The sequence below is a fragment of the Ranitomeya variabilis genome, chromosome 2 (assembly GCF_051348905.1).
Source record: "Ranitomeya variabilis isolate aRanVar5 chromosome 2, aRanVar5.hap1, whole genome shotgun sequence".
In the NCBI taxonomy this organism is placed as follows: Eukaryota; Metazoa; Chordata; class Amphibia; order Anura; family Dendrobatidae; genus Ranitomeya; species Ranitomeya variabilis.
In genome coordinates, this window is record NC_135233.1 from 283,321,567 (window position 1) to 283,349,340 (window position 27,774).

At 41.8% G+C, this 27,774-nt stretch overlaps 1 protein-coding gene across 1 annotated transcript in view; it reads left to right on the forward strand.

The window, feature by feature from the left end:
• Nucleotides 1-8,833: 8,833 nt before the first annotated feature.
• LOC143805562 (ras-like protein family member 11A-like) overlaps nt 8,834-27,774 on the forward strand; it is a 56,171-nt gene continuing 37,230 nt past the window's right edge. Inside the window, exons 1-3 of the mRNA XM_077285055.1 lie at nt 8,834-9,100; nt 14,698-14,754; nt 16,287-16,369. Coding sequence (XP_077141170.1) covers nt 8,980-9,100; nt 14,698-14,754; nt 16,287-16,369 — 261 coding nt within the window. The 5' untranslated portion in view covers nt 8,834-8,979. The remainder of the gene's footprint in view (nt 9,101-14,697; nt 14,755-16,286; nt 16,370-27,774) is intronic.

Below are 27,774 nucleotides of genomic sequence, written 5' to 3' on the forward strand. Positions count from 1 at the left end.
GTCACTTCTGGATTTTGTGGATGTGTTCTCTGAAAAGGGTTGCTCAGAGTTGCCGCCACATCGTCCCTATGACTGTTCTATCAGGTTTAAACCAGGGGCCAAGTTGCCTAAAGCAAGGATGTTTAACATCTCCGGTCCGGAGAGACAAGCATTAAAAGATTATATTGCTGAAAGCTTGAGCAAAGGGCATATCAGGCCGTCATCCTCGCCGGTGGCAGCAGGGTTCTTCTTGTGTCTGCTTCTGGTTTTAAAATGGACGCCGCTAAGGTGCAAGCGGTGCTGCATTGGGAACGGCCTGATAACCTGAAAGCACTTCAGCGGTTCCTTGGGTTTTCTAACTACTATAGGAAATTTATCAAGGATTTTTCCATCATTGCTAAACCGCTAACTGACGACTAAAAAGGGTACCAATTTCTCCGTTTGGCCTGAGGCTGCTGTGCGCGCATTTGAATTTCTAAAGAAGTTTTGTTTCAGCCCCCATTCTTGTGCATCCAGACGTATCAAAACCCTTTGTTGTGGAAGTCGATGCGTCTGAGGTTGGTGTGGGGGCGGTACTATCTCAAGGCTCATCTTTGAGTGGTTTGCGTCCGTGCGCCTATTTCTCCAAGAAACTGTCGTCCGCCGAACGTAACTACGATATCGGCAACAGGGAGTTGTTGGCAATCAAGTTGGCCTTTGAGGAATGGCGACACTTCTTGGAGGGGTCGGTACATCAGGTTACTGTTATTACCGATCATAAGAATCTGCTGTATTTGGAGTCAGCCAAGCATCTGTCCCCCAGGCTGGCTCGCTGGGCATTGTTTTTCACGCGGTTCAATTTTGTTGTCACTTACAGACCGGGGTCTAAAAACACTAAGGCGGATGCTCTGTCCAGGTGTTTTCCGGGAGGTGAACCTCTGGAGGATCCAGTACCCATCCTCCAAAAGGGTGTTTTGGTTTCGGCTCTCACTACCGAGGTTGAGGCTGAGATTGCCGAGGCTCAGGAGGAGGTACCATCAACAAATCTTTTGTACCGCTTCATCTCCGCCTAAAGGTTTTGTCGGAGCATCATGATGCTGTCCTGGCTGGCCACCCAGGGGTTAGAGGTACCTTGGAGTTGGTGTCACGTCAGTTTTGGTGGCCCAAGATCTGACAGGATGTGGTCTCATACGTGTCAGCTTGTACCACGTGCGCTAGGGCTAAGACGCCCTGCTCCCGTCCTGTTGGCACACTACTTCCTCTTGAAGTACCTAGTAAGCCATGGACGGAAATCTCCATGGATTTCATCACTGATTTGCCCTCATCAGCTGGGGACACGGTCATCTTGGTGATTGTTGATCGGTTTTCAAAAATGTTGCACTTTGTACCTTTGCCTTCGTTGCCTAACGCTAAGACTCTGGCTCAGGTATTTGTGCAGGAGGTGGTCAGACTTCATGGGGTTCCGTCTGACATCGTGTCTGATAGGGGGTCTCTGTGGCAAAATTTTGGAGAGCATTTTGCTCACGGCTGGGGATCAAGTTGTCTCATTCTTCAGCGTTCCATCCTCAGTCAAATGGTCAGACTGAGCGTATGAACCAAAATTTGGAACAGTACGTACGCTGCTTTGTCTCTGATAACCAGGAGGAGTGGTCTACCTTTCTTCCTTTGGCTGAGTTTGCCATCAATAATCACCGCCAGGAGTCGTCTGGGGAGTCTCCGTTTTTTTGTGTTTACGGGCTACATCCTCAATTTTGTACCTTGAGTCAGAGGGGCTCTTCCGGCGTTCCGGAGGAGCATCAGTTAGGAGCACAATTATCATCAGTCTGGAGGAGAGTTAAACAGCGCCTGTTGAGTGTGGGTGCTAGGTACAAACGTGTGGCTGACAGTAGGCGTGTGCCAGGTCCGGACCTGAGTGTGGATGACTGGCTGTGGTTATCCACAAAAAACATAAGACTCAAAATACCATCCCTTAAATTGGGTCCACGGTTTATTGGTCCATTTAGGGTCACCGCCATCATTAACCCAGTAGCGTACCGATTGGAGCTCCCTACAGTGTATAAGATACACAATGTGTTCCACAGGTCTCTTCTAAAGAAGGTGGTGGGTTCTGTGGACGCGGCGCCTATGCCACCTCCAGTCTTGGTGGATGGTAATTTGGAGTTTGAAGTCTCCAAGGTGGTTGACTCTCGTGTAGGGCGTCGTACTTTACAGTACTTGGTACACTGGCGTGGTTATGGGCCTGAGGAGAGGTCCTGGGTACCAGCCTCGGATATTCATGCGGATCGGCTGGTCAGGTTTTTTCATCGTCGCCATCCAGACAAGCCGGGTCCTATAAGCCGTGAGGGCCCTGGGGTCCCTCGTAGAAGGCGGGGTACTGTCATGTCGGACGCTGTTCAGACCAGGTCGTTCGACAGACAGCGGTAATTCCGCTTTCGACCACTATTTGCTCATTGGCTTCGGCTAGGTTTTGTCCAGCTGTTTCAGGGTTAATTTACCTGATCCTCAGATTGGAAGCTGGGCCATGCCCATGGCCTTTAAATAGTTCTCCGGATCATTGGGCGTCGCCGATTATAGCTTCTGTCTTGTGCGTTGTTATCTCGGTCCGGAGTGGAGAGCTGGTTGTTGGAGATTTGTTGCTGGTGGTGTATTTTCCTTAGTCTTATTTACTCCTTCCTATATTTGTATTTATTTTGCCCTGCACATTTATAGTGTACTAGATTGTGGCCTGATTCTAACGCATCGGGTATTCTAGAATGTGCATGTCCCCGTAGTATATGGACAATGATGATTCCAGAATTCGCGGCAGACTGTGCCCGTCGCTGATTGGTCGAGGCAACCTTTATGACATCATCGTCGCCATGGCAACCAGTATGACATCTACGTCGATACTGTGCCCGTCACTGATTGGTCCAGTTTGGTCCAATCAGAGACGCGGGATTTCCATTATAACATCATCGTCGCCATGCTGTGCCCGTCGCTGATTGGTCCAAGCCTGGCGGCCTCGACCAATCAGAGACGCGGGATTTCCAGGACAGACAGACAGAAAAACCCTTAGACAATTATATATATAGATTCCTGAGTGACTGCGGCGTGGTGTATATTTTCCTTTATCCTTGTCTGTGCTAACTGTGGGTATTGGTGTATTACCTCTTCACTGGGTGGTGGGCGGTTGGTGTCAGCCTAGGGTTGAAACAGGAGACAGGGCGAGGATCGAGGCCTAGACATGCACACCGTCAGTGTAAACTCTAGGTAGAGGGTCAGTCAGGATTTTCCTAGTCTGAGGGAAATTGCAGGGGCCCGGGTTATTAGCTCTTGCTCACCTAGTCTCCCCGTGACAATATCTGGAACATTATTGGTCGGCAATTGCAAAGGGAGCTGCCAGCAGCAGCTCTTGATGACTTTCATGCCCAATTTCATTTAGCATGGCAGAACATTCCTCAGACAACTATTAATAACCTCATTGATGGCATCTGAGGTGTGAAAGTGTGTATATTTCTGCTTGTGATAGCTCATACTTGATAATTAATTGAAAAATTTAGAAAAAATATTTGTTTTCATCATTTGCATATTATTAACATGACATATACTGTAGCTGAGTGTCACGGGTTTGTGAGGTGTGACAGACAGTCATCCTGGATCTGGCTGTAGAAGGTCATTGAGATTAGCTCAAGCACCTTCTTGATTTTTGCATCTCTGTTATTGTTATGATCCGGTGACCTTGGAGCTGCATGAGACGTTCTCTGGAGTAGGTGGTACCTGTACTGACCACAAACCCTAAACTGACACCGCAACTAGAAGTAGCTGTGGGGTGTACCTAACACGTCCTAGACACCTCGACACAGCCGGAGGACTAAATACCCCTATAGATGGAAATGGGAATTCTATCTTGCCTCAGAGCAGAACCCCAAAGGATAGGCAGCCCCCCACAAATATTGACTGTGAGTATAAGAGGAAAGACACACGCAGGCAGAAAACAGGATTTAGCAAAAGAGGCACTTCTAGCTAAATAGAAAAGGATAGGACAGAATTCTAAGCGGTCAGTATTAAAACCCTAAAAATATCCACAGCAGATAATACAAATATTCTACATCTCACCAAAGACATAGAATGTATATCTGCATCTCCAGAGAATCCAGCATGACTGAAAAATCCAAACAAAGTCTAAGCTGGACAAAAACACAATAAATTGCACTGAATTGTAAAGCACACTGCATGTGTGCTGCAGAGACAAAAAACCAGACACTTAGCTGAATTGACAGAAGGGCATGAGGAGCCAGACAGAGATGCAATCCCTCCAAGAACAATGGACAACTGACAAGGACTAATGGATCCTGCACACCTAAATACCTAGTAGAGCTGCAATCAGCAGAAACACCTGCCCTGGATTACAACCCAGAGACAACTGCACTACCACCAACAACCACCGGAGGGAGCCCAAGAACAGAATTCACAACAGTTATGGAGCAATATCTTTCTCCCTCTAGGAACCAACAGTTACTTCCATCTTCTGCTGCTAATTACACACCTTTGCTGAAGGTTTAAATATATTCAGTTTCTAAAATCATAAAATGATAGAGTTGGAAGGGACCTCCTAGGTCATCTGGCCCAACCCCCTGCTCAAAGCAGGATTCACTAAATCATCCCAGACAGATGTCTGTCCAGCCTCGGTTTGAAGACTTCCATGGAAGGAGAACTCACCACCTCTTGTGGCATCCTGTTCCACTCATAGATCACCATCACTGTTAAAAAGGTTTTTCTAATATCTAATCTGTGTCTCCTCCCATTCAGTTTCATCCTATTGCTTCTAGTCTTTCCTTGTGCAAATGAGAATAAAGATGATCCTTCTACATTGTGACAGTCCTTGAGATATGTGTAGACAGCTATTAAGTCTCCTCTCAGTCTTCTTTTTTGCAAGCTAAACATTCCCAAATCCTGTAACCGTTCCTCATAGGACATGGTTTGCAGACCGGTCACCATTCTGATCGCTCTTCTCTGAACTTGGTCCAGTTTGTTGATGTCTTTTTTAAAATGTGGTGCCCAAAACTGGAGACAGTATTCCAGATGAGGTCTGACCAAAGAGGAGGAGAGGGCTCCTTGACTTCACATGATCTAGACTGTATGCTTCTGTTAATACATCCCAGAATTGCATTTGCCTTTTTTGCTGCTGCATCACACTGATGCATGGTTATCGTGTTAGCTCAATTTGGTTAGTGTCTTCTCAGAGGACTCTTGGAGGATTGCTGGCATACACTTAGCTTGGTCTTCTCAAGCTAAGTGTATCCCCTCGTTTGTCCACCCTCTCAGTCTTTAGTTGTAGTGGGGACTGACCTAGTCACTCCGTATCCAGGGCTTATCGCGCATGGATTAGGTACCTGCTGAGTGATAGATGCAGTACCTATATAGGGACATAATCTGAGCACCCTGTAATGGTGCCAAAGGGTGCCGGTAATCGTGAGCAATGGCGTACTTTCCATTTAAATGCCTCTGCCAGAGATTGACTACATCGTTTAAATACTTAACAGCCACAGCCAAAGCTCTTCTCCAGCCGCAGGTGTTAGAGACAAATGCCCACTATTTAATATAGCCAGTATCTGCCGCATGTGGAGAAGGCTTAGCTCCTGATCCGCATACGATCACTCCCGCACTTACATTCATGTAAGTGATATCACGCTAAGGATTTAAATGGGTTTTCCAGTACTTGGGTAATCACTTCTTAAATACTGTATTTCCTCTTGACAAATAAAAACATCTTATATTCACCTCCTGTACCAGCACCATTTCAGTGATATTGGTGCCAGGTCTCCAAAGGCTTGCATGACATTGTTATGCCATGTGAACTCTGCAGACAGTGAGGGGCCACTAATGGGCTTCAGCGCGCACACCTCCCCCGGGCATGCAAGGTTCATCTGAGGGAAGCAAGAAAGCAGGAGCTCTATAGCGCGCCGCTCACTGATTGGCTGCAGGGCTCACTTGGCATATTAATGCCAATGCCAGATAATGGAAGATATAATGCCAGATATGGAAGATATAAAATGGTATTTTTATTTTTCAGATACAAATATAGTATTTAAGAAGGGCTTGTCCAAATAGTGGAATACCCCTTGAAGCATTTTATCTGCTGTTTACAGTTGTTCATAATTATTTATTATTATGCTTATATAACTCTGTAGCGCCATCATATTCCACAGCGCTTTACAGACATTGCTGTCCCCATTGGACTAAATTCCCTATTTATTATTATTATTATTATTTATTTATATAGCACCATTAATTCCATGGTGCTGTACAAGAGAAGGGGTTACATCAAAATACAAATATCACAGTAAACAAAACTAACAATGACAGACTGGTACAGAGGGGCGAGGACCCTGCCCTTGCGGGCTTACATTCTACAGGATGGTGGGAAAGGAGACAGTAGGTCGAGGGGTGCAGTAGCACAAATGGTGTTGAGGTGGCCGTGTGGTCATTACAGGCTGTAAGCTTCTTTGAAGAGGTGGGTTTTCAGGTTTCTTTTGAAGGATCCAAAAGTAATGGATAACCGGATGTGTTGGGGCACTGAATTCCAGAGGATGGGGGATAATCGGGAGAAGTCTTGGAGGCGGTTGAGTGAGGAGCGAATAAGCGTGGAGGAGAGGAGTACATCAGTACAGTACATCATTGGCGTGTGGGAGGGAACTGGAGGAAACCCGTGCCAATTGGGAGAGAACATAAAAACAAAGCAACAGTTCTAACCACTGAGCCACCGTTCTGCCCAATGTTGACACTTTGTGAATAACTATGTGAATCTTTTGGCCTTTTTTTATGTAGTTACCTTTCCCCCCGTTTTGGTGCTATTCCATCATGTGACAGACTTTTAAATTCTGCCCAATTTGTGTAAGTTTACTTAGAGACCCCATGCACTAATTTACGGGCACTGTAAGGTCATGCATAATGTCGCTTTTAGTATTATTATTTTTGTATATCTTTGATGTGTGATTGTTCTATTGCAGCTTTCTACTGATACATACTTTACACTATATGTTAAAGTAAATTGCAGCAAAACTCCACTATATCATCTTACTGTGGCTCATATGGCTCAGTACAATTATCTAATCTCCCTCTTCTTCCCGGTGGATTACTTACTTGTGCTCTTACCCACTCCAAACACATTTTTTTTTTCGAAAGCTCACATGATTTTGCAATAACTTTCCAGGTTGCCAAGAACATATAGGATGTCAAGTCACTGGAGCCCCTGTAAATATTCGGGAGGAACTCAATGTCTTAAAGCAACAATGCGCTTTTAGTGCTCTAATGTGCAGATTAATATGAGATGTGTCAGGTTACAGTACAGAACGCTGATCCTGGGGACGGAAACTGAAAAATCAAAACATATTTATTTCAAATATTATGATGGAGACATTTTAACCTTTGTTGAGCTCTACATTCATGGTCCTAAAGATCAACACTCTATAGTAGATCAAGGGTGCAAAGTTTGACTTTTCTCATAATATAGCTTATGTGGCTGAGGTGGTATTATCCCTGAGGCCAGGGTCACACAATTAGTCTCTCTGCGAGAGAATGAAATCAATTATGCTAATGATACTTTGCTATGAGTTCAATCAGAGTGTCAGCTTAGTGTGATCTGATTTTCTCGCATGAGAAAATCGTATCACAGGTGTGAAGAAGACGGAGAACTTAATTTCTCCATTGTCTGAGTCTGCGGAAACCGGACTGCACTCGGATGACATCCGAGTGCAGTCTAATGTTTTACATGCACCCATAAACTTGTATGGGTACGTGTCATCCGAGTCATCCAATTAGCAAAGCCACTCACAGCATGCTGCAATGTTTTTTCCATACAGAATAGGCATGATTAAAAAAATGAAGATCTGCACTGCCACATAATATAACATTTTTGAAAAAAGGCCAAGAAAGCAAAAATTCTGCCAGGATATGTAAACTTTTGAGCACAACCGTATAATTTGTATGTGCCTTTTTGCAGAGTCCTGTAGTTAAAATAAAAATGTAAATATATTAAATGAAGTAACATTATGTAAAACAAAAATACATACCAAGAACATCAGCTACATAGTAGTCAGAATTATTACTTTGTTTATAAACAGAAGCAACATTTTGCATTCAGATCTGTCTTCCTAATTCACGCCTCTAGGCGCACAGGCTTTTATGACGGCAGATTGACAAAGTTTGCCACTATTGGGATGTGGACAGGACGCTACATTTTGTATGGATCTATGAAGGACTGCATGTTTCCCAACTGACTCACAGGCTCCAGGACGTATTGTTCTCTGTCTCCCTCTAGCAGGGTGTCCCACAAGAATAAGGATTAAATCAATGAAGCCTGAACTCTTTCTCAAATTGAAGAAGCAACAGTTTTGATTAACCATTTCAAATCTTTGGAATTCTGTACCTCTATGAAACTGACTTACTAGTATGTGACTTTCGTATCCCATGTGAAACTGAAGATAATTTAGTATCTTCAAATATGTTAGTAATTTGTATGGTTTAACTCTTTAAACATATTGTAGAGACTTTTTTATTTCAGCTAAACTAGGTTGAAGATATTTCAGCTACCTACAAATATGGTTTGTATCAACAGTAAATGCCAAAAATAAAATATTGATTTCTAAATAAAAAGTTGTAGAGTTCTGATTCATGCTTTCTGGTCTAATACAGTCTGCACAGGAAACGTAGGAAGATATGGAAGGTTATCTACAGAATGAGTATCTGAGGAGGAGATACAGTTAAAATCACTATTTCCCATATCCCCTCCCCACGGAATGTCAATGAACAACTTCTGATTGGATGCTGGATGTAGGAATCGGTTTTCACTCAAGCTGGGAGAGAAAAGTTCTCTGCCTTTGAAGGAGTCCCTCGGAGTGGGCACCGTCGTGTCTTGCCTTTGGAGGTCTCAGCAGCCTGACCTACTTTTAAACAATGATATTAGATTCAAGAAGCTGTGGAACCTAATAATAACACTTTATCATTCCCATCGGACATTTTTTGGCACTAGCCCCATAGACTATGTCCCAGTTCTCCCACAACTATCTACTAGTTCCTATCCCTGAATACCCCCTCTTGGATTGTGATGCTAACAGGAACATCAAGATTGTGGTTCTTGGCGGCAGCGGTGTTGGAAAAACAGGTAAGACGTATAAATGCCTAGTAATGGGGATTTCTTCACAAGATTATGATCTTCTACAGTTCTCAATATTCATATTTGCATTTCCTGTGGGGTGCATACCTTATGAATTGGTGCTCGGAATGACATTTCTTTAGGATTTATGTGTCTAGTAGTATAGTAGTAGAGCTGATCATCAAGTATTAGAGATGAAGCTGGATCAAATGCATCAGTTTGCTGTCAAAACTCAACAATGATTGTGCCTCAATGCTTCATACAATAAATGCCCTTTTCCATTGGTTGATAATTGGCCTAATGAGCGTACGCCAAAATAGGTGTTTATGATCGTTCATTCATTTGGTCATTGTCAGTGATCAGCCATTGAACTAGAAAACAACCATTCCTTGGCTGATAATATCTTTTATGCAGCCTAAAAAATAATCGTCGACGGCACATTAAACAGTGTTAACAATTGTTCATTCCCGGACAGAAAAAAGGACCTTGAAATGAGCACCTTACTTATGTCACATCATCGATCAGTGCCTGTTACGTAAGGCCATTTATTGTACACAGTGGTTGTCTTCTATATGTTCTCTTGGTCATCGACATCTTCACAGGACACTATGTAGCAACCAGTCCATTCAGACAGTTGCATTTAACTATAAAAGCTGATTTTGGGTAGAATTGAAAACATATTGTGTAACCCAGTACGGTCAAGGTAAAATTACAGCTTTAACAGTACTTATTCAGTATTAACAGCCAAATAAATATCACATTAAGTGACTGTTCTGTGATTTTCTTTCTTATATGATTCACGCAAAATTGGAAAAATGATAGTACTGCCTTAGTTTACATTCAGTTCTGGAGTAGCAAGACTTTCGCATGAATTCTTTTAGGGTACCGCAAACTTGCATCATATGCAACTCCAATGCTTCTCCTTAATTAAGACACAAGGAGGAGCACGTAAATTGTTTCCATGTTCGGTGACATCGCCATAGTCCCCACTGTGATATCACTTTCCAAGTGCGGTGACATCGCCATTTTTCCTATACTGTGACATCACTTTCCATGTGGGGTGACATTGCTATAGTTCCCATACTATGACATTACTTTCCATGTGCGGTGACATCGCCATAGTTCCCATACTATGACATCACTTTCCATGTGCGGTGACATCGCCATAGTTCCCATACTATGACATCACTTTCCATGTGCGGTGACATCGCCATAGTTCCCATACTGTGACATCACTTTCAATGTGCGGTGACATTGCTATAGTTCCCATACTGTGACATCACTTTCCATGTGCGGTGACATTGCTATAGTTCCCATACTGTGATACTGTGACATCACTTTCAATGTGCGGTGACATCACCATAGTTCCCTTACTGTGACATCACTTTCCATGTGTGGCGACATCGCCATAGTTCCCATACTGTGACATCACTTTCCATGTGCGGTGACATTGCTATAGTTCCCATACTGTGATACTGTGACATCACTTTCAATGTGCGGTGACATTGCCATAGTTCCCATACTGTGACATCACTTTCCTTGTGCGGTGACATTGCTATAGTTCCCATACTGTGATACTGTGACATCACTTTCCATGTGCAGTGACATCACCATAGTTCCCATACTGTGACATCACTTTCCATGTGTGGCGACATCGCCATAGTTCCCATACTGTGACATCACTTTCCATGTGCGGTGACATTGCTATAGTTCCCATACTATGACATCACTTTCCATGTGCGGTGACATCGCCATAGTTCCCACACTATGACATCACTTTCCATGTGCGGTGACATCGCCATAGTTCCCATACTATGACATCACTTTCCATGTGCGGTGACATCGCCATAGTTCCCATACTGTGACATCACTTTCCATGTGCAGTGACATCGCCATAGTTCCCATACTATGACATCACTTTCCATGTGCGGTGACATCGCCATAGTTCCCATACTCTGACATCACTTTCCATGTGTGGTGACATCGCCATAGTTCTTCTCATACTATGACATCACTTTCCATGTGCGGTGATATCGCCATAGTTCTCATACTATGACATCACTTTCCATGTGCGGTGACATCGCTATAGTTCCATACTATGACATCACTTTCCATGTGCAGTGACATCGCCATAGTTCCCATACTATGACATCACTTTCCATGTGCAGTGACATCGCCATAGTTCTCATACTATGACATCACTTTCCATGTGCGGTGACATCGCCATAGTTCCCATACTCTGACATCACTTTCCATGTGTGGTGACATCGCCATAGTTCTTCTCATACTGTGACATCACTTTCCATGTGCGGTGATATCTCCATAGTTCTCATACTATGACATCACTTTCCATGTGCGGTGACATCGCTATAGTTCCATACTATGACATCACTTTCCATGTGCGGTGACATCGCCATAGTTCAAATACTGTAACATCACTATGTGCAATTTATTTCAGTGTGCATTAATGTTTCACTGTGACTATTACTTTTGGAAATAGATATCACTGTCAATTATGTTTGCACTGTAAGATGCAATTAACATTAACTGTTTGTTATCCCATTGGTGTGACATCACTATTTTACACTTCTACTATGACATCAAAGTATTACTTTTCCCTTTACTGTGACATATGACTATACTGTATTAAGTATTCCTATACTATGATATCACAGCAATATTATCACTGTACTGTGACATCAATGTATTTATTATTTCTGTACTGTGATAGAAAAAATACAAATTGAAGAGTCCTGAAGTGGTTGATGCCTTTTTGTGGCTAATTGAAAAGATGATGACAATTTACAAGCTTTTAAGTAAACTATGCCTGAGGCCGGTTTCACATGTCCTGATATTTCTGTTACCGGAAAAAACAGTAATGGAGATATCATTGTGGCAGCCGTGTGCCGCATCAGTGCCACATGCACCGGTGCCTGAGAAGTAGTGGTACAGTTAGCGCTGTTCCCCGGTGCCAGGTGCTGAAGACCTCTCGCATCATTCCCCCTGCTCTGCCAATGATCAGCTTAAGTAGGGGATAATGATGAGAGTTATATTCAACTCATAACAGCGACAGAAGGTGACTGCTGATAGGACAACTGCTCCCATCAGCCTACACCTGCTGCTGCTGATAACAGAGAGAGAAGGCGGCAGCTGATGGGAGTATTCATCAGCCGCGGCCTGAGCTCTAAATAAATAAATACGGCGCGGGTCACCCTATATCTTTGATAACCAGCCCGGCAAAACTCACAGCTGGGTACTGCAACCCTCAGCTGTCAGCGTTAGCAAGGCTGGTTATCAAGAACAGAGGTGTCCCCATGCTGTTTTTTTTAAATTATTTAAATCACTTTAAAAAAAATGGCGTGGGGTCATTTTTGACAACCAGCCGTGCTAAAGCAGACAGCTGTGGGCTGGTATTCTCATCACAGTATTGTTATCATTATTTATTATCATAGCACCATTTATGCAATGGTGCTTTACATGTGGGGAGGGGTATACATAATAAAAACAAGTACAGTAATCTTAAGCAATACAAGTTATGACTGGTACAGGAGGCGAGAGGACCCTGCCGACGAGGGCTCACAATCTAGATCTGTGTAATGTGACTGTATTTGTTATCTCTGTATTATGACTTATGACATCACTATATTTATTATCTAAGTACTGTGACAGTAGTGTACATATACAGTATATATAGTGACATCATTGTATGTATTATTTCTGTACTGTGACATCATTGTATGTATTATCTCTGTAATGTGACGTGACTGTATTATCTCTGTATTATCAAAGCAGTGTATTTATTATCTCTGTTCTGTGACATCATTTTGCGCTTTTTGAAGGCTTCAGTGGCTATAGATAAACCGTGAATTACCCCTGAAATGTCCCAACAATTTTCTTCCACATAAATGGATATTAGTAATTTATACTGTGCATAAAGATGAGGCCTTGGCAGAGACTTTGCACTTAGGCCTATAAACGTCAAATTACACTACGTGTGGAGGTTCTTACGTGGTTAGATGTATCTTATCTCATAGTAAGAGTGAAGTGCCCCCAGACGCAGGGCCGCGGGGTACTCGGTACCGGGCTTCTCTGTCTCAGTCTTGGGGTTGTCACGGTGGCTAGGCCCAGTCCGTGACCCTGCTTAGGGGCATCCAATAAAAGGGTGTAGGTGGTGGCGCGTGGTGCAGATCGCGGTAAATAATGAGGACACAGGGTTGCAGTCTCTTTACCTCTTTACTGAAGGCTTCAAGATCCTCAATCCAGAGTACTGTTAACAGGGCTGGCTGAGACCGGCCGGTCCGAAGGCACATCCAGAGTTCCCTTCACAGGTGGAAATCTGTGCCTACCTTCTAGCGCCTGTGTGTTGTAGTACTTCCCTGCTGAGCACCACGGGATAGTCCTCACAACTGTTGTGTCTGTTTCTGATGTTCTTTCTCACAACTCTCATTTCTATTCTGATGTTCTTCTCCGTCCCCCAGATGATATGGCTAGGACGCACCCGTATGACGGGTAGGCCTGGAGTTCTTCCGGGACCCTAGTGACGCCCCTCTCCCACAGTTGCCCCCTATGTCTGCTTAGGTGATTTAGGTGAGACAGCCAACCTATAATTAACTGTCCTGCCGTTGGTTTGAAGTAATGCTTGGAGCCTAATACTTCCTCGGCGTTCCGGCCACCGGCTACGCGCCTCAGTAGGATGTTGCCTCGATCTTACAGCACGACTCCTACTGGTATTATCTCCTTGTTGCTGCAATCTCGTTTCTCACTCTCCACAATAAACCTCGCTTCTTGTCCTTTCTTGGGGTACCGCCGCGATGTAGTGCAGGCGCGGTTCCTTAACGCTCTTTCCTGTTCGCTAGGCCTCTGTCAGGATCCCACCCCTGACAGGGACCCCCCTGAATCTTCCCCTGCAACACCCTCTGCCACAGGATGTTGCCTGGTTCCAACCCAGTCAGCTTCTCCTCTAACTTTCTATCCAACCCCCAGTTTTACCAGATTGTGAGGAGTGGTCTAATACATAGCACCCTTAGCTCCCCCTGGAGGCCAGACTATGAAGTGTATTGGTGTCTGTGATACCTGGTCAGGTGAACTCCTGCAGTGCAATCAGACGTACCATCACTCCCCTTAGTGGCAGAGCGATGTCACTGCAACAACCAGGTCTCTGGGGTGCTGCAAGAGCACAAATCAATGAAGAAAGCCGCATAGATTTTAGTTGGTGATTTACCAAGGATTCCAGTACATCTATGATTGTTCTGTGTGATCACAAATTTGCATCTTCTTATATCTGTAAAAGTTCCTATATTTATAGTAGGACAATGATCTTTACAAAACGAGTGTCTAAGTCAGCTCATTTCAGCTTTACTAATTAAGAGACGTCAGTCGATCCACCAATTAACGCGCAAATAGCTTAGAATGGCCTAAAAAGCCGGCCTATCTTCACCTTGACCAGACGACCCTTTCAGTAATTATAAAGAATGCAAGTTTGCGAATATTCATGTGGAGCCACAATTCACAAAGTGAAAAATGCAGAGGAGCAGTCATTTAAGACTCAATAAATATGTAACGCTACAATGTGCACTAACTAAGGGATTTTTTTCTCTTTGTCCTAGCCCTCGTAGTAAGATTTCTCACAAAGAGATTTATTGGAGACTACGAAGCAAACACTGGTAAGTTTGAACAGAGGGTGGAAAGAGGGATCAATTGCTCAGCATGTGCTTCGTAAAGGGACACGGCTTGTTTAGCAGTCTGTGCATTCCTGCTGTCACTTTGGACACTAGCAGAAGATAGATTTATATTACCTAGGACCTTGTCCTTTACCAACACGATCCATGTTTTCTCATCAGAATGCCATGCTTCAGTTTTTATTCCAATTGATTCTAGAGCAGAACTTCCAGGATTCCTATATTTCTTTGCAGTGTAGTTTAGTGTTTGGGTGTTTTTGATTTTCAGGCCAAGCTTGTTAATCATCATCCTGTGTAAGCTTCTCCACAGAGGTCATTCTTTAAACCATGGTCCATTACCCTCTTATAAATCTCAGCTTCCTTACATTTCTTCTCCAGTGTGTGACCTCTCAGATAATAACTTTTCCAGTCTGCCTTGAGATTACTTAATAATATTAACTTTAGGATACACAGAATTGAGTCCACAACTGGGTAAAGAAGATACCAGAAAGTAATGACATCATCACCATCATCATCCCAATTTACAGCATTATAGTATATATAGATTATCTACTAATTATTTACTGTCTAAGAATATAAAAAGGGCATAGGTATTTGATAATAGTTAATTATTAATTATAGTCACTATTTATTGCATTATTTCTGCACTATTCTGCATCATTTTACAACTCCGAGGGCATTACACAGTAACACATACTTCAACAATTGAAGTAAGAGTTGTGACATAACAGCTAAAAAGTCCCTTATTTTGAACAATGGTCAGGCCATCTTTTACAATAAATAGGTTCTTAAATAGAAAGCTGCATGTACTGGTGACCAATCAATATCTATATATGCACAGATATGAACTGCTGCAATGTGCGTGGAGGGTGGGAGGAAACTATTAAAAAAGGAACCCATTTCTGATAAATAAAAATGTAGAAAAAGGAAACAGAAGAGACAGATAAGTGATGTTATAGACCTGCCTACAAAGATGTGTTTTAGGGTATTCCTTAAACTGTGGACATTGAAAAATAACCTGCCAAATTTCAATAAACTCAATAAAGTCCCCATACACTTTAGCTACCTAATCGTTTGGCTGTCAGTTTTCTCTCCCAACTATGCCGTATACCAGAGTGCTTGATGTGCCGAGCGCTCCTGTGTCCTCTATGGGAAGGCCACTGCCAGGCAACTCTTTTAGGGGACAGTCGGGGATTCCCATTCACATTGGACTGTTGGACTATTTTGCCAATATTGTTTGTTTTTTGCTTACATTAGTCTAATGTGTATGGGGATCTTACTTTTCATGTCTTCCATTAGCGAAGATGACCAATGTCATGACCAAGATTATATTCTGAGGATTTCCAGAGATTTTAAAGTGCTGTAAAATCTGCAACAGATATCTAAAAAAATCAGTTTTAGAACACAATTTGTGCACAGCCAAAGGGTTTGTTCTTTTTGCAGTTTTAAAGTATTTCAATTTAGCAGATACATTTCAAGTTCAGCAGCACATTAATACATTTTTTTTTGCTACGCAGGTGCGTTATACTCAAGAAAAGTGACGATTGATGGAGAACAAATTTCCCTACAAGTACAGGATACACCCTATGTATCAATGGAGGTAAGCTGTAGGATACTATTAGTCTGCAGCCTTTGCTAAAGATGTGATATTTACATAGTGCTAAATAATATTTAACTTTATTTTTCAATTTTTACAAAGCACACATATATATATATATATATATATAAATAAATGTACAGCTGAGTCCCAGGAAACAGGATTTTGCTTGTGTTTTGGTATTTATTGATTAACAGATTGTAATTTATTAACTGCTAGGTATTTAAAATGATTTCAGAGTACACTAGAGCCCTGTTCTGTCCTTAGCTTGTAATGGTTAATATTTGATCTCCTTGTTTTTAAAAAGTATTAGGTATTTATTTTGATGCCCCCATGCCATAATGATATACCGAAGGAAACGCTTGATTGTGATGAACTATAAAAATGGAGGACTGTGCAAACATGGCTTCACCACCAAACCTGTACACCTACGGCAGTGAGAGGTTTACGGCTAATACAATTCAAAGCTCAACGTTTCCCACTGAGAATCATTGACACCAGACGTACAACAAAACGGTCATGTGAATGAAGATTCATAAATTTTTTTGCACTAATATCTATACCTAGTTGATTATCTGCTCATCGCAATTGGCACTGACCAGCACAATATTTCTTTAAAACCATGTATGTCATGTATGTCATAAAACCAAGTGCTGCCATTGCATTTGGAATATTTTGCAATCAGTTTTCATATAAATATATTTCTATATTCTGAGCTCATAAAATATTGATATTATTAGCTGTCATACTTATATAAATGAAACATTCTGTTATAAGTAAAAAATGTGTTGAATCCATCTAATCGCAGCGAGTGTTGCAAAAAATAGTGTTATACCCAACACTTACAGATATAGATTCAAACAAGTTATAGGTAGATAAAAGGATAAAATTGGTGTCTGGGATTTTTATAAAATGGCTACAAATCATCGGAAGTGCTAAAAATACCAGAATAACCAATACTCTTCTGATAAATCTGAACGTTTGCAGATGAACGTATCCGCTGCAGTCAATTGCTGACATCAGCAGTGTCATTTTCAGCTTGTGATTGGCTGCAGTGGTCATTTGCAGGCTGTCAGCGCCTCTTCTCTGCAGGACTTTTAACAAATACTGTCTGGTGTAGCAGAGGACGTACTTAGCTATTCATGTGAGTCTCAGTTTTTTTGTTATTATTGAATCACCTATTTTATGCCCTTTTTTTAAGTCCCCTTGAGCACAAACCAATAATGAATTTGCCGTCCTTGGTGTCATAAAGTATTAACATAATGCAGTACTTTACAAGCAGGATTTTGTAAGGTTTGCCCCAGGATAGAGTAACACCAATCTTATATTTAGAGTCCAAACCAAAATTGATTTCAGCCTGATTTAAATATGCTTGACAAAAGAGTGAGCACATCTAAGATAACATATAGCTCTACACAACAAATCTTCCATACTTTCCCCTCCTCGATACCAAACTTATTTAGTTCAAAATATGGGGGTTGGGATTTCTTTTTTAGGTTAGGATTCGCTTAGACCTCTTTCACACATCATTTTTTTTAGAATCAATCACAATCCGTCAAAGTGTTGAAAAGACAGATCCTGTGCAGATTGTAAAATACTGATGCATTGGATCCGCTTTTTTGACGGATCCGTCGAAGCAGTTGTTGCCGGATTTGAAGGAACAAAATGAGTGAGAGAGAGAGAGAGAGATTTTTTTTCCCTGAATGGAAAAATGGGTTAAATTACAGGAATTAGAAATTCTTCCAGGCATGCTCAGTTTCAAAAAACGGAATCCGTCACTGGATTTCGTCTTTCGACGGACAGCGACTTATCCTGCGTCCATAGGCTTCCATTATAGCCAACGACGGACGGCGCAGGATCCGTCGCTGTCCATTTTTTCGACGTACACAAAAAAGTTACTATGTCCGTTGTCTCCGGGCAACGGACACAGAATTTACAACGGATCCGTCAAACAACAGATGAAACAGAAGGCCATCACAATCCGTCGCTAATACAAGTCTATGAGAAAAAAACGGATCCAGCAGCAACATTTGCTGGATACGTTTTTTTCAAAAAACGACGGATTTTGACGGAATCAAAAAGACTGAAATGTGAAAGAGGCCTTATCTAGTGTGAAACTAATATGACTATAGCTCTATAACCATTGGAGGTGACGGCACACTGCACAATGCACCACTACTCCAGTATATCTGCAGTGTTTCCCAACCTGGGTCCCTTGGAAAATGCTGAACAAGACTTATAAAGCAACACTTTCCACCACTTGTGAAGCACCTCCTAAAATCTTCATGTTGTGCACCATGTAGTAAACCCCTCAACCTATGGATCGGAGAAAATCCTTTAAAAGGAAGCTGTCAGGTCACCAGGCCTCAAAACAACCAACTTTAATCTCCACAGCTTTACTACTGTATTCTAATAATGTCCTTGAGAAACCGTATAGACTCTCCTCGACGTCATGCTCACTAAGGTATAGTGATACAGAGTCCCTCGTAGTCAAGAAATCTGCTGTTTGTCTGTGTGCACAGCTTGTCCAGAGTAGGTATGCAGGTGTCTGCATTACTGTGCCTTCCTGGTATGCAGCGATCTAATTTGAATAGAGATGAGCGGATCAATTCAGAAAAGATCTAGTTTGAGACTAATTTCCTGAAATTCACAGTTTTATGCATATTTGAACATTTGGAGATTCAATTTGCAATTTGCAAATAAAAAAAAAACTTGCCCTGCACCTTTTACAACATTGCTGAAGTATTTGAGAGCGAGCTAACGTCTTCATGCATTTCCATGCATGCCTACCCAGAATGCCCTGCAGCTACATCTAGTGGATTACCTTTCCTTGGAGTATAGTGGTCAGGACCTGGACAATCAAAAATCAGCAGACTAGCTTGTATTTTTCCATCTCCAGAGTCACTGGGTAAGTCTCTATTTTGTAGAGTGTAAGGTCTTATGGTCAGTGGGGTCCTCTCTCAACTGTAGAGTGTAAACTCTTATGGTCATAGGTAACCTCTCTAATCAGTAGCGTATCAGCTGTTATGGTCAGCAGGATCCTCTCTCTCTCTACTGTAGAGTGTAAGCTCTTATGGTCAGTGGGGTCCTCTCTGTCTCCTGTAGAGTGTAAGTTCTTATGGTCAGCGGGGTCCTCTGTCCTGTAGAGTGTAAGCTCTTATGGCCAGCGGGATCCCCTCTCTCTCCTGTAGAGTGTAAGCTGTTATGATCAGTGGGTCCTCTCGCTCTCCTGTAGAGTGTTAGTTCTTATGATCAGCGGAGTCCTCTGTCTCCTGTAGAGTGTAAGCTCTTATGGCCACCGGGATCCCCTCACTCTCCTGTAGAGTGTAAGCTCTTATGGTCAGTGGGGTCCTCTCTCTCCTGCAGAGTGTAAGTTCTTATGATCACCGTGGTCCCCCCTCTCTGTCTCTCTCCTCTAGAGTGTAAGCTCTTATGGTCAATAGGGTCCTTTCTCTCCTGTAGGATGTAAGCTCTTACAGTAAGCGGGGTCCTCTCTTTCTCGCCTGTAAATTGTAAGCTCTTATGGTTCTCTCTCTCTGACTCTCCCCCATGTGCATTTTGCAACTAATTACAAGCTTTCCAGTTTTAAAATTTGCACAAATTTATTCACCACAAATAATTTTTTTTTACAACATTCAGCAAACTCAAATTTGAAAAGATCCGCTCATCTCTAAATTTGAAATAACAAAACTCATATAATTATCACTTTTCATACCACTGAACCAATGATGCGAGGTATATTGGTCTGTACATACAGAGCTCTGACATAGACATGATAATGACCGATCAGGACATTAGCCTAATTTGGGCAAAATCATTACAGAAACATCTTCGATCCAAATAATACTGAACACAGCCGATTGGTGGCCTTTTACTAACATTTTCAGAGTATCGTAGTCATCACATTCCTTTGTTGCACGGATGGATGTGCTGCCAAATAATATTGATGTTTATTTTGATAGAAAAGAGGCAATTGTCAATTGAATCATCACTGATCCTTCGCTCGCTGAGCTTGTATACACTGAGCAGTAATCGGGAATGATCATTCCTACAAACAATCACCCAGTATTAAAGGCCTTTTAGTCCTATTGTCGTATAGTCGTAGACCTCAATTTGTGTATCCTTAATCCACTTAAGCACAATGTAAAAAACGTTTGCTACAACTATATAGACAATATGATCAGTCATAACAAAAATTCCCCATTAAATGTCACCTTCTTAACCCAGCAGGAAGTACGACAGCGTCTAAAAATCACTAAAATTGACAAATCTCCGGGCCCGGATGGGATACACCCCCGAGTACTGCAGGAATTAAGTACAGTCATTGATAGACCATTATTTTTAATCTTTAAAGAGTCCATAATAACAGGGTCTGTACTACAGGACTGGCGTATAGCAAATGTGATGCCAATATTCAAAAAGGGGACAAAAACTGAACTCGGAAATTATAGGCCAGTAAGCTTAACTTCTACTGTGGATAAAATCCTGGAGGGTTTTCTAAGAGATGCTATACTGGAGTATCTGGAGAGGAATAACCTCATGACCCAGTATCAGCACGGGTTTACTAGGGACCGTTCCTGTCAGACTAATCTGATCAATTTCTATGAAGAGGTAAGTTCCGGACTGGACCAAGGGAACGCAGTGGATGTAGTGTATATGGACTTTTCAAAAGCTTTTGATACAGTGCCACACAAAAGGTTGATACATAAAATGAGAATAATGGGGATAGGGGAAAATATGTGCAAGTGGGTTAAGAGCTGGCTCAGGGATAGGAAACAAAGGGTGGTTATTAATGGAGCACACTCGGACTGGGTCGCGGGTTAGCAGTGGGGTACCACAGGGGTCAGTATTGGGCCCTCTTCTTTTTAACATATTTATTAATGACCTTGTAGGGGGCATACAGAGCAGAATTTCAATATTTGCAGATGACACTAAACTCTGCAGGGTAATCAATACAGAGGAGGGCAATTTTATATTACAGGATGATTTATGTAAACTAGAAGCTTGGGCTGATAAATGGCAAATGAGCTTTAATGGGGATAAATGTAAGGTCATGCACTTGGGTAGAAGTAATAAGATGTATAACTATGTGCTTAATTCTAAAACTCTGGGCAAAACCGTCAATGAAAAAGACCTGGGTGTATGGGTGGATGACAAACTAACATTTAGTGGCCAGTATCAGGCAGCTGCTACAAAGGCAAATAAAATAATGGGATGCATTAAAAGAGGCATAGATGCTCATGAAGAGAACATAATTTTATCTTTATACAAGTCACTAGTTCGACCACACTTAGAATACTGCGTACAGTTCTGGTCTCTGGTGTATAAGAAAGACATAGCTGAACTAAACACTTGAGGCTACTTAGTTTGGAAAAATGAAGGCTAAGGGGTGATCTTATTTTAATGTATAAATATATGAGGGGACAGTACAAAGACCTTTCTGATGATCTTTTTAATCATAGACCTGAGACAGGGACAAGGGGGCATCCTCTATGTCTGGAGGAAAGAAGGTTTAAGCATAATAACAGACGCGGGTTCTTTACTGTAAGAGCAGTGAGACTATGGAACTCTCTAAAATTAATCCACAGTAGATTGGCTTCGAAAGAATCTTTATTCATAACACTCAGCCGGTATTCAGTAATCAACAGACATCAAAATGATCCGACGTTTCGGCAAAACAATGCCTTTTTCAAGGGAGTCTGTATATAGTAATCAATGTATAGAGTGTATCATTAGCCATATCTTTAATGGTGCTGTATACCTGTAGCGGGTGACCGGCGTGTGTCCGACAGTATCAGGAGGCAGTGTGTCTGACACTCGGATCATTTTGATGTCTGTTGATTACTGAATACCGGCTGAGTGTTATGAATAAAGATTCTTTCGAAGCCAATCTACTGTGGATTAATTTTTGAGTGCCAAAGGTTTTCCTTCTATATATTACTATTTTTTCCTTTGGGCACCTACCTTTATTGAGTGCGCCACTCCTGACTGTTTGGACTGTATATGGAACTCTCTGCCGTATGATGTTGTAATGAGTGATTCATTACTAAAGAGGGGACTGCATGCCTTTCTTGAAAAGTATAATGTTACAGGTTATATACACTAGATTCCTTGATAGGGTGTGCTGATCCAGGGAACTAGTCTGATTGCCGTATGTGGAGTCGGGAAGGCATTTTTTTCCCCAATGTGGAGCTTACTCTTTGCCACATGGTTTTTTTTTGCCTTCCTCTGGATCAACATGTTAGGGCATGTTAGGTTAGGCTATGGGTTGAACTACAGTAGATGGACTTAAAGTCTTCCTTCAACCTTAATAACTATGTTACTATAGATGTGGGGGCTTAGTACATGAAGTTTTTAGGAGATGTTTTACAGATAGTCGAAACTATTACTTTCTAAGCCCCTTTACCAGCACATGGAGATATACGCACAGTCCCATCAGATAACAGGACATTGTAGATGCTTTTGTCAGCAGTGACGTTAATGCCATATTAAACTTTTCTTGGGAGCAGATCCAAGTAAAATTAGCATGCAAATTCCCAGAAAATGAAGGGGGACATATCTTAATGGTAATTAGCCAAACATGAGTCAGTGATGTCTTGTTTACAATGGATGCTGCGATGCGATGTCGTTATAACAAATAGATTAAAATGGAACCATCTGGATCTAGCTTATTTTTCTGTAAATGTACAAATTGTTTGTAAAGAATAAACTTTTTTAAAATTTTCAAATGTAAGTTATGTTTCAGCCATCAAAATTCTAAGAATCTCTGCTGTAGACGATTACTTGGTGTAAGTGTTGATACATGACAAATGGCTTCAATCCAACATTTGCCACTTGAACAAAAATAGACGCTTGCTGGATTAATCCACAGACTTCTATCTGCTCTCTTTAGCAGCCAAGTTTGATGTTCTGGAAATATTCTACTTAGCACAAAAACAATGGGCTTTTAATGTAGCTGCTGGCATCTTCAACTTAAGGAAATGAATATGAGTTTTACAACAAAACTGCAGTCATGTATAGCGCACAGTAGGAAGTCTGAACCATGCCTCTCCGCACCTCCACTGGTGTAAGATGGACCAGCGATGATGACAGCATATAAAGTCGGGGTGCAGGCTGGCATGGTTCATACTTTCCACTGTACTCCACAGCGACCATTTAACCTTAATAGTTACTTTAACATTGTTCTATGAGTCAGTATGATTATGGCAATAACCATTCGTTCTCAACCTTCACTACATTCCCATTATCAGGATCACTATGGATAGGTAATATCTTTCAATCTTAATATAAAATGAATGCACACTGGCGCTACACTAATTATGGAAAGGAAAAGGGGGGATCAATCTAAAAGCAAGAGCTGCTGGTGAAGGAACAGGGTCTGTGTAAAGCCCTGCTGATAATAAAACACAGAGGTATAAATGTATAAGAGCTATCACCTGCGCTATAATAGTGCGTTGATAAATGAAAGTGAAAGTAAACACATGACAGATTGCTGCTCCTACTAAAGGTACCTTCACACTAAACGATTTTGCAACGATAACGACAGCGATCCGTGACGTTGCAGTGTCCTGGATAGCGATATCGTTGTGTTTGACACGCAGCAGCGATCTGGATCCCGCTGTGATATCGCTGGTCATTGCTGAAAGTCCAGAACTTTATTTGGTCGTCATATCGGCGTGTATCGTCGTGTTTGACAGCAAAAGCAACGATGCCAGCAATGTTTTACAATGGTAACCAGGGTAAATATCGGGTTACTAAGCACAGGGCCTCGCTTAGTAACCCGATATTTACCCTGGTTACCATTGTAAAAGTAAAAAAAAAAAAACACTACATACTCACCCTCTGATGTCTGTCACGTCCCCCGGCGTCCGCGCTGCTGCTCAGAGCTTCCTGCACTGAATGTGTCAGTGCCGGCCGTAAAGCAAAGCACAGCGGTGACGTCACCACTGTGCTTTAGGGCCGGCGCTTACACAGTGCAGGGAAGCTGAAGGCGAGGGACGCGACAGACACGGCAATGTAAGTATGTAGTGTTTGTTTTTTTTACATTTACACCGGCCCTGCGCTTAGTAACCCGATGTTTACCCTGGTTACCCGGGGACTTCGGCATCGTTGGTCGCTGGAGAGCTGTCTGTGTGACAGCTCTCCAGCGACCACACAGCGACGCTGCAGCGCTCGGCATCGTTGTCGATATCGCTGCAGCGTTGCTTAATGTGACGGTACCTTAAGGGGGAAAAAACAAAGATATGCAAATCCAATAGTCCGGGAACAATACAGTAGTGCCGGTCACAGTGGGGTCCTTCACTATGTCTCAAGCAGAGAAGTACTTAGCACACATGCACTTACTGAGTTAGTCTGTAGTGATGCTTTAGCGTGGCTGTACTTGCTCCTAAGGGGTGTTCGGTAGTCGGTCCCGCAATAGAGTGGAGCTGGGAGGTAGTGTGAGGGCTTTCGCCCGCTGCGATCCTCCTCACTAAACACGGGAAGTTGGACTGAACCGCCTGCCTCAGGCGTGCCCCTGCCGGAAGCGACGCCGAAACGGTGGCGGAGTTTGGAAGGGGCGTGGATAGAATGTGATGTCACACAGGTAAGAGGACGGGGCGCATATGGGAACAAAGCAATCCAACGCGTTTCGAAGGATAAGTTCCTTCTTCATCAGGGCTGCAGTTCCCTGTGAGGCCCATCCCTATATAGTGCTCGAACATTAACCCCTTCCTAGCCTCTTCACGTGACCTGCAGAGGGGATCAGGTGGACAATCCACTTCCTACATCTAGTAGTGATGGTTACAGTTGGCCATTTTTAAAGGAAAAAGTGTGTAAAACAGATTGAGCTGGGCGTGCACATAAAAAATATACAAAATAAATAATAAAAAATATATGAGCCAGTATCGGGTGCATATGAATTCTTATACGCTTCTTAGAAGGTGAATACCCACCGCAATTATGTGGATCATTAGATGGTGTATCCTTTAAATAGTGAATACATATCCTTTTATTGTTGGGTATATTGGGCGTGAGATAAAGACGACATTGCGAATAGTGTGAGTTATATAAACATTATTTATAAAAACATGCCTTTATTAAAATATTGGGCTAAGAAATATGTGTATACATAGCTAAAAGAATTGGTCAGGGTCACCTGATCAGAAATTAAGACCTCCCAACATTAGTGGGGCTGGATAGATAAGATTAAAATTTAGACTACAATAGGTAAGATTTAAAAGGTGTTATGCATTCCAAAAGTAGCTATAGCTAATAAGATGTAAATTGGTGATGACTCATAGACATATTAACTGGTTGAAGAGTTAAAAAGCATATAGCTCAATTTCCTGGTTGAGTCCCTTTGGTGCTAAACTATCAAGGGTGAAAATCCATTTGGATTCCACCCTAGACATGATTTTTACGAAATTGCCGCCTCTAGCATTCTGCTGGACGAATTGGATTCCACAGAAAGAGACATTAGTACATGAGCAGTTATGATATTCTGTAAAGTGCCGAGATAAAGGGTGTCCCGTATAACCTTTATTTATATTGTCTAGATGTTCCTTTATTCTAATTTTGAGTCGCCTTTTTGTCTGGCCCATGTACATTTTGTTACAGGGGCATTTTAATACATAAATTACTCCTGTTGTCTCGCAAGATATTTTACTTTTAATGTGGAACTTTCTTGTCCCACTTGAGTCTGTAAATGTGGTTTGTAATGCCTTATTAAAAGTTGTGCGAACACACACCACATGGGTTAAACCCATAATTTTCATTTCATTACTGATTGGAGTGCTGCCTTATTTTGACTCACCGATTTTGTTGTTGGCGCTAGAAGAAGGCCCAAATTTCTTGCTTTCGTATAGACGAACCTTGGATTATTAGGTAGTAAATCACTTATATTTTTGTCGCCCTGCAGAATGGGCCAATATTTACGGACAATATTGGTGAATGTTCTATAACCGGAATGAAACTGGGTCACTATAGGTAGCCTCTTTATTTGTTGTTGGATATTAGGTGGGCTATTACTATGCTCTGCTTTGTTTAATAAGGTTGTTGGTATAAGGCTCACTGCATGTCTTGCCGTGTTTAGAACTTGCGTATCATAGCCTTTGGCTTGAAATTGTTTAGTGATATGCATTGTTTCGTTATTATAATTATCAAGGTCCGTGCAATTTCTCCTAATATATATATTGTCCTTTCGGAATATTAGTGAGCCAAATTGGGAGGTGGCAGCTTGATATGTGTATAAAACTATTTGAATCCACGTCTTTGTGGTAACATTTGGTTTTAAGTAAGTTGTTCTCCACATAAATTGTCAAATCTAAAAAATTGACCGACACACTACTAATAGTAGGTGTGAATTCCAAACCAAACTGGTTATTATTTAGGTTTAGAATGAAACGATCCAACTCGGTTGCCGATCCTTCCCATATAAATAAACTATCGTCAATTAAGCGACGCCAGAACTTTAGTCCCATTTGAAGGGTACCGCTTTGGAAGATGTATTGTCGTTCCCAGTTACCTACGTACAGATTAGCGTAACTTGGCGCAAAGCGCGTACCCATTGCGGTACCCCATGTTTGCAAATAGTATTGATTTTCATACTTGAAATAATTATGGTTGAGTATAAACTCAATACTGTCCAGAATAAATTGAATTTGGGGTTCTTTGTAGATCCCCAATGAGTGCAAGAAGAAGTCCGCTGCCTGACAACCCTTTTCGTGATTAATTACTCCAAAGTCTGTATGGTGTGTGTAGTATCTTTTAAGTACGCCTGTAACAACGGCATACATTTTTGTAGATGTAAGTCCACATATTTGGATAGATTAGCGGTTAGGCAATTGATGCCAGAAATGATTGGACGACCAGGGGGGTTTGTGGCATCTTTATGAATTTTGGGGAGATGGTAAAAAACCGCTACCGTTGGGGTTTGATTGTTGATAAGATAAAATTCTTTTTTGTTAAGGATCCCCAAAGATTTGTCTTTCAATCTTGGTAAAACCCTTTTAACATTTTTTTATCGTTTTTGTTACCTTTTATCTTTTTTTATTTTGGGATTTGAACTTAAAATAAGTTCAAACACTCATGTAATATACTGAAATCCTTCTGTATTACAGTGTATTAAGACTCTCAGCAAAATGCTTACAGGCATTCTATTACACACAGACTATGTATTTTACAGAATCTCTGGCTTGGTCTAATACGAGAATATATTTGCAGGTCATCGGTCATTTTATGGCTTGTTTATAGAGGCAGACCATGCTTCAGAAGCACACTGAATGACCTAGAATAGTGTAGTGTACATAGTCAGAAATTGCTGTTGGCTTCACAGTTCTTGTTTATATAGGACAATGTTCGGCAGAGAACGATGCTCTTTTGTGCAAACCAAAAGATAATTTCACCCGACGGAAAAACATTTCTCCAGG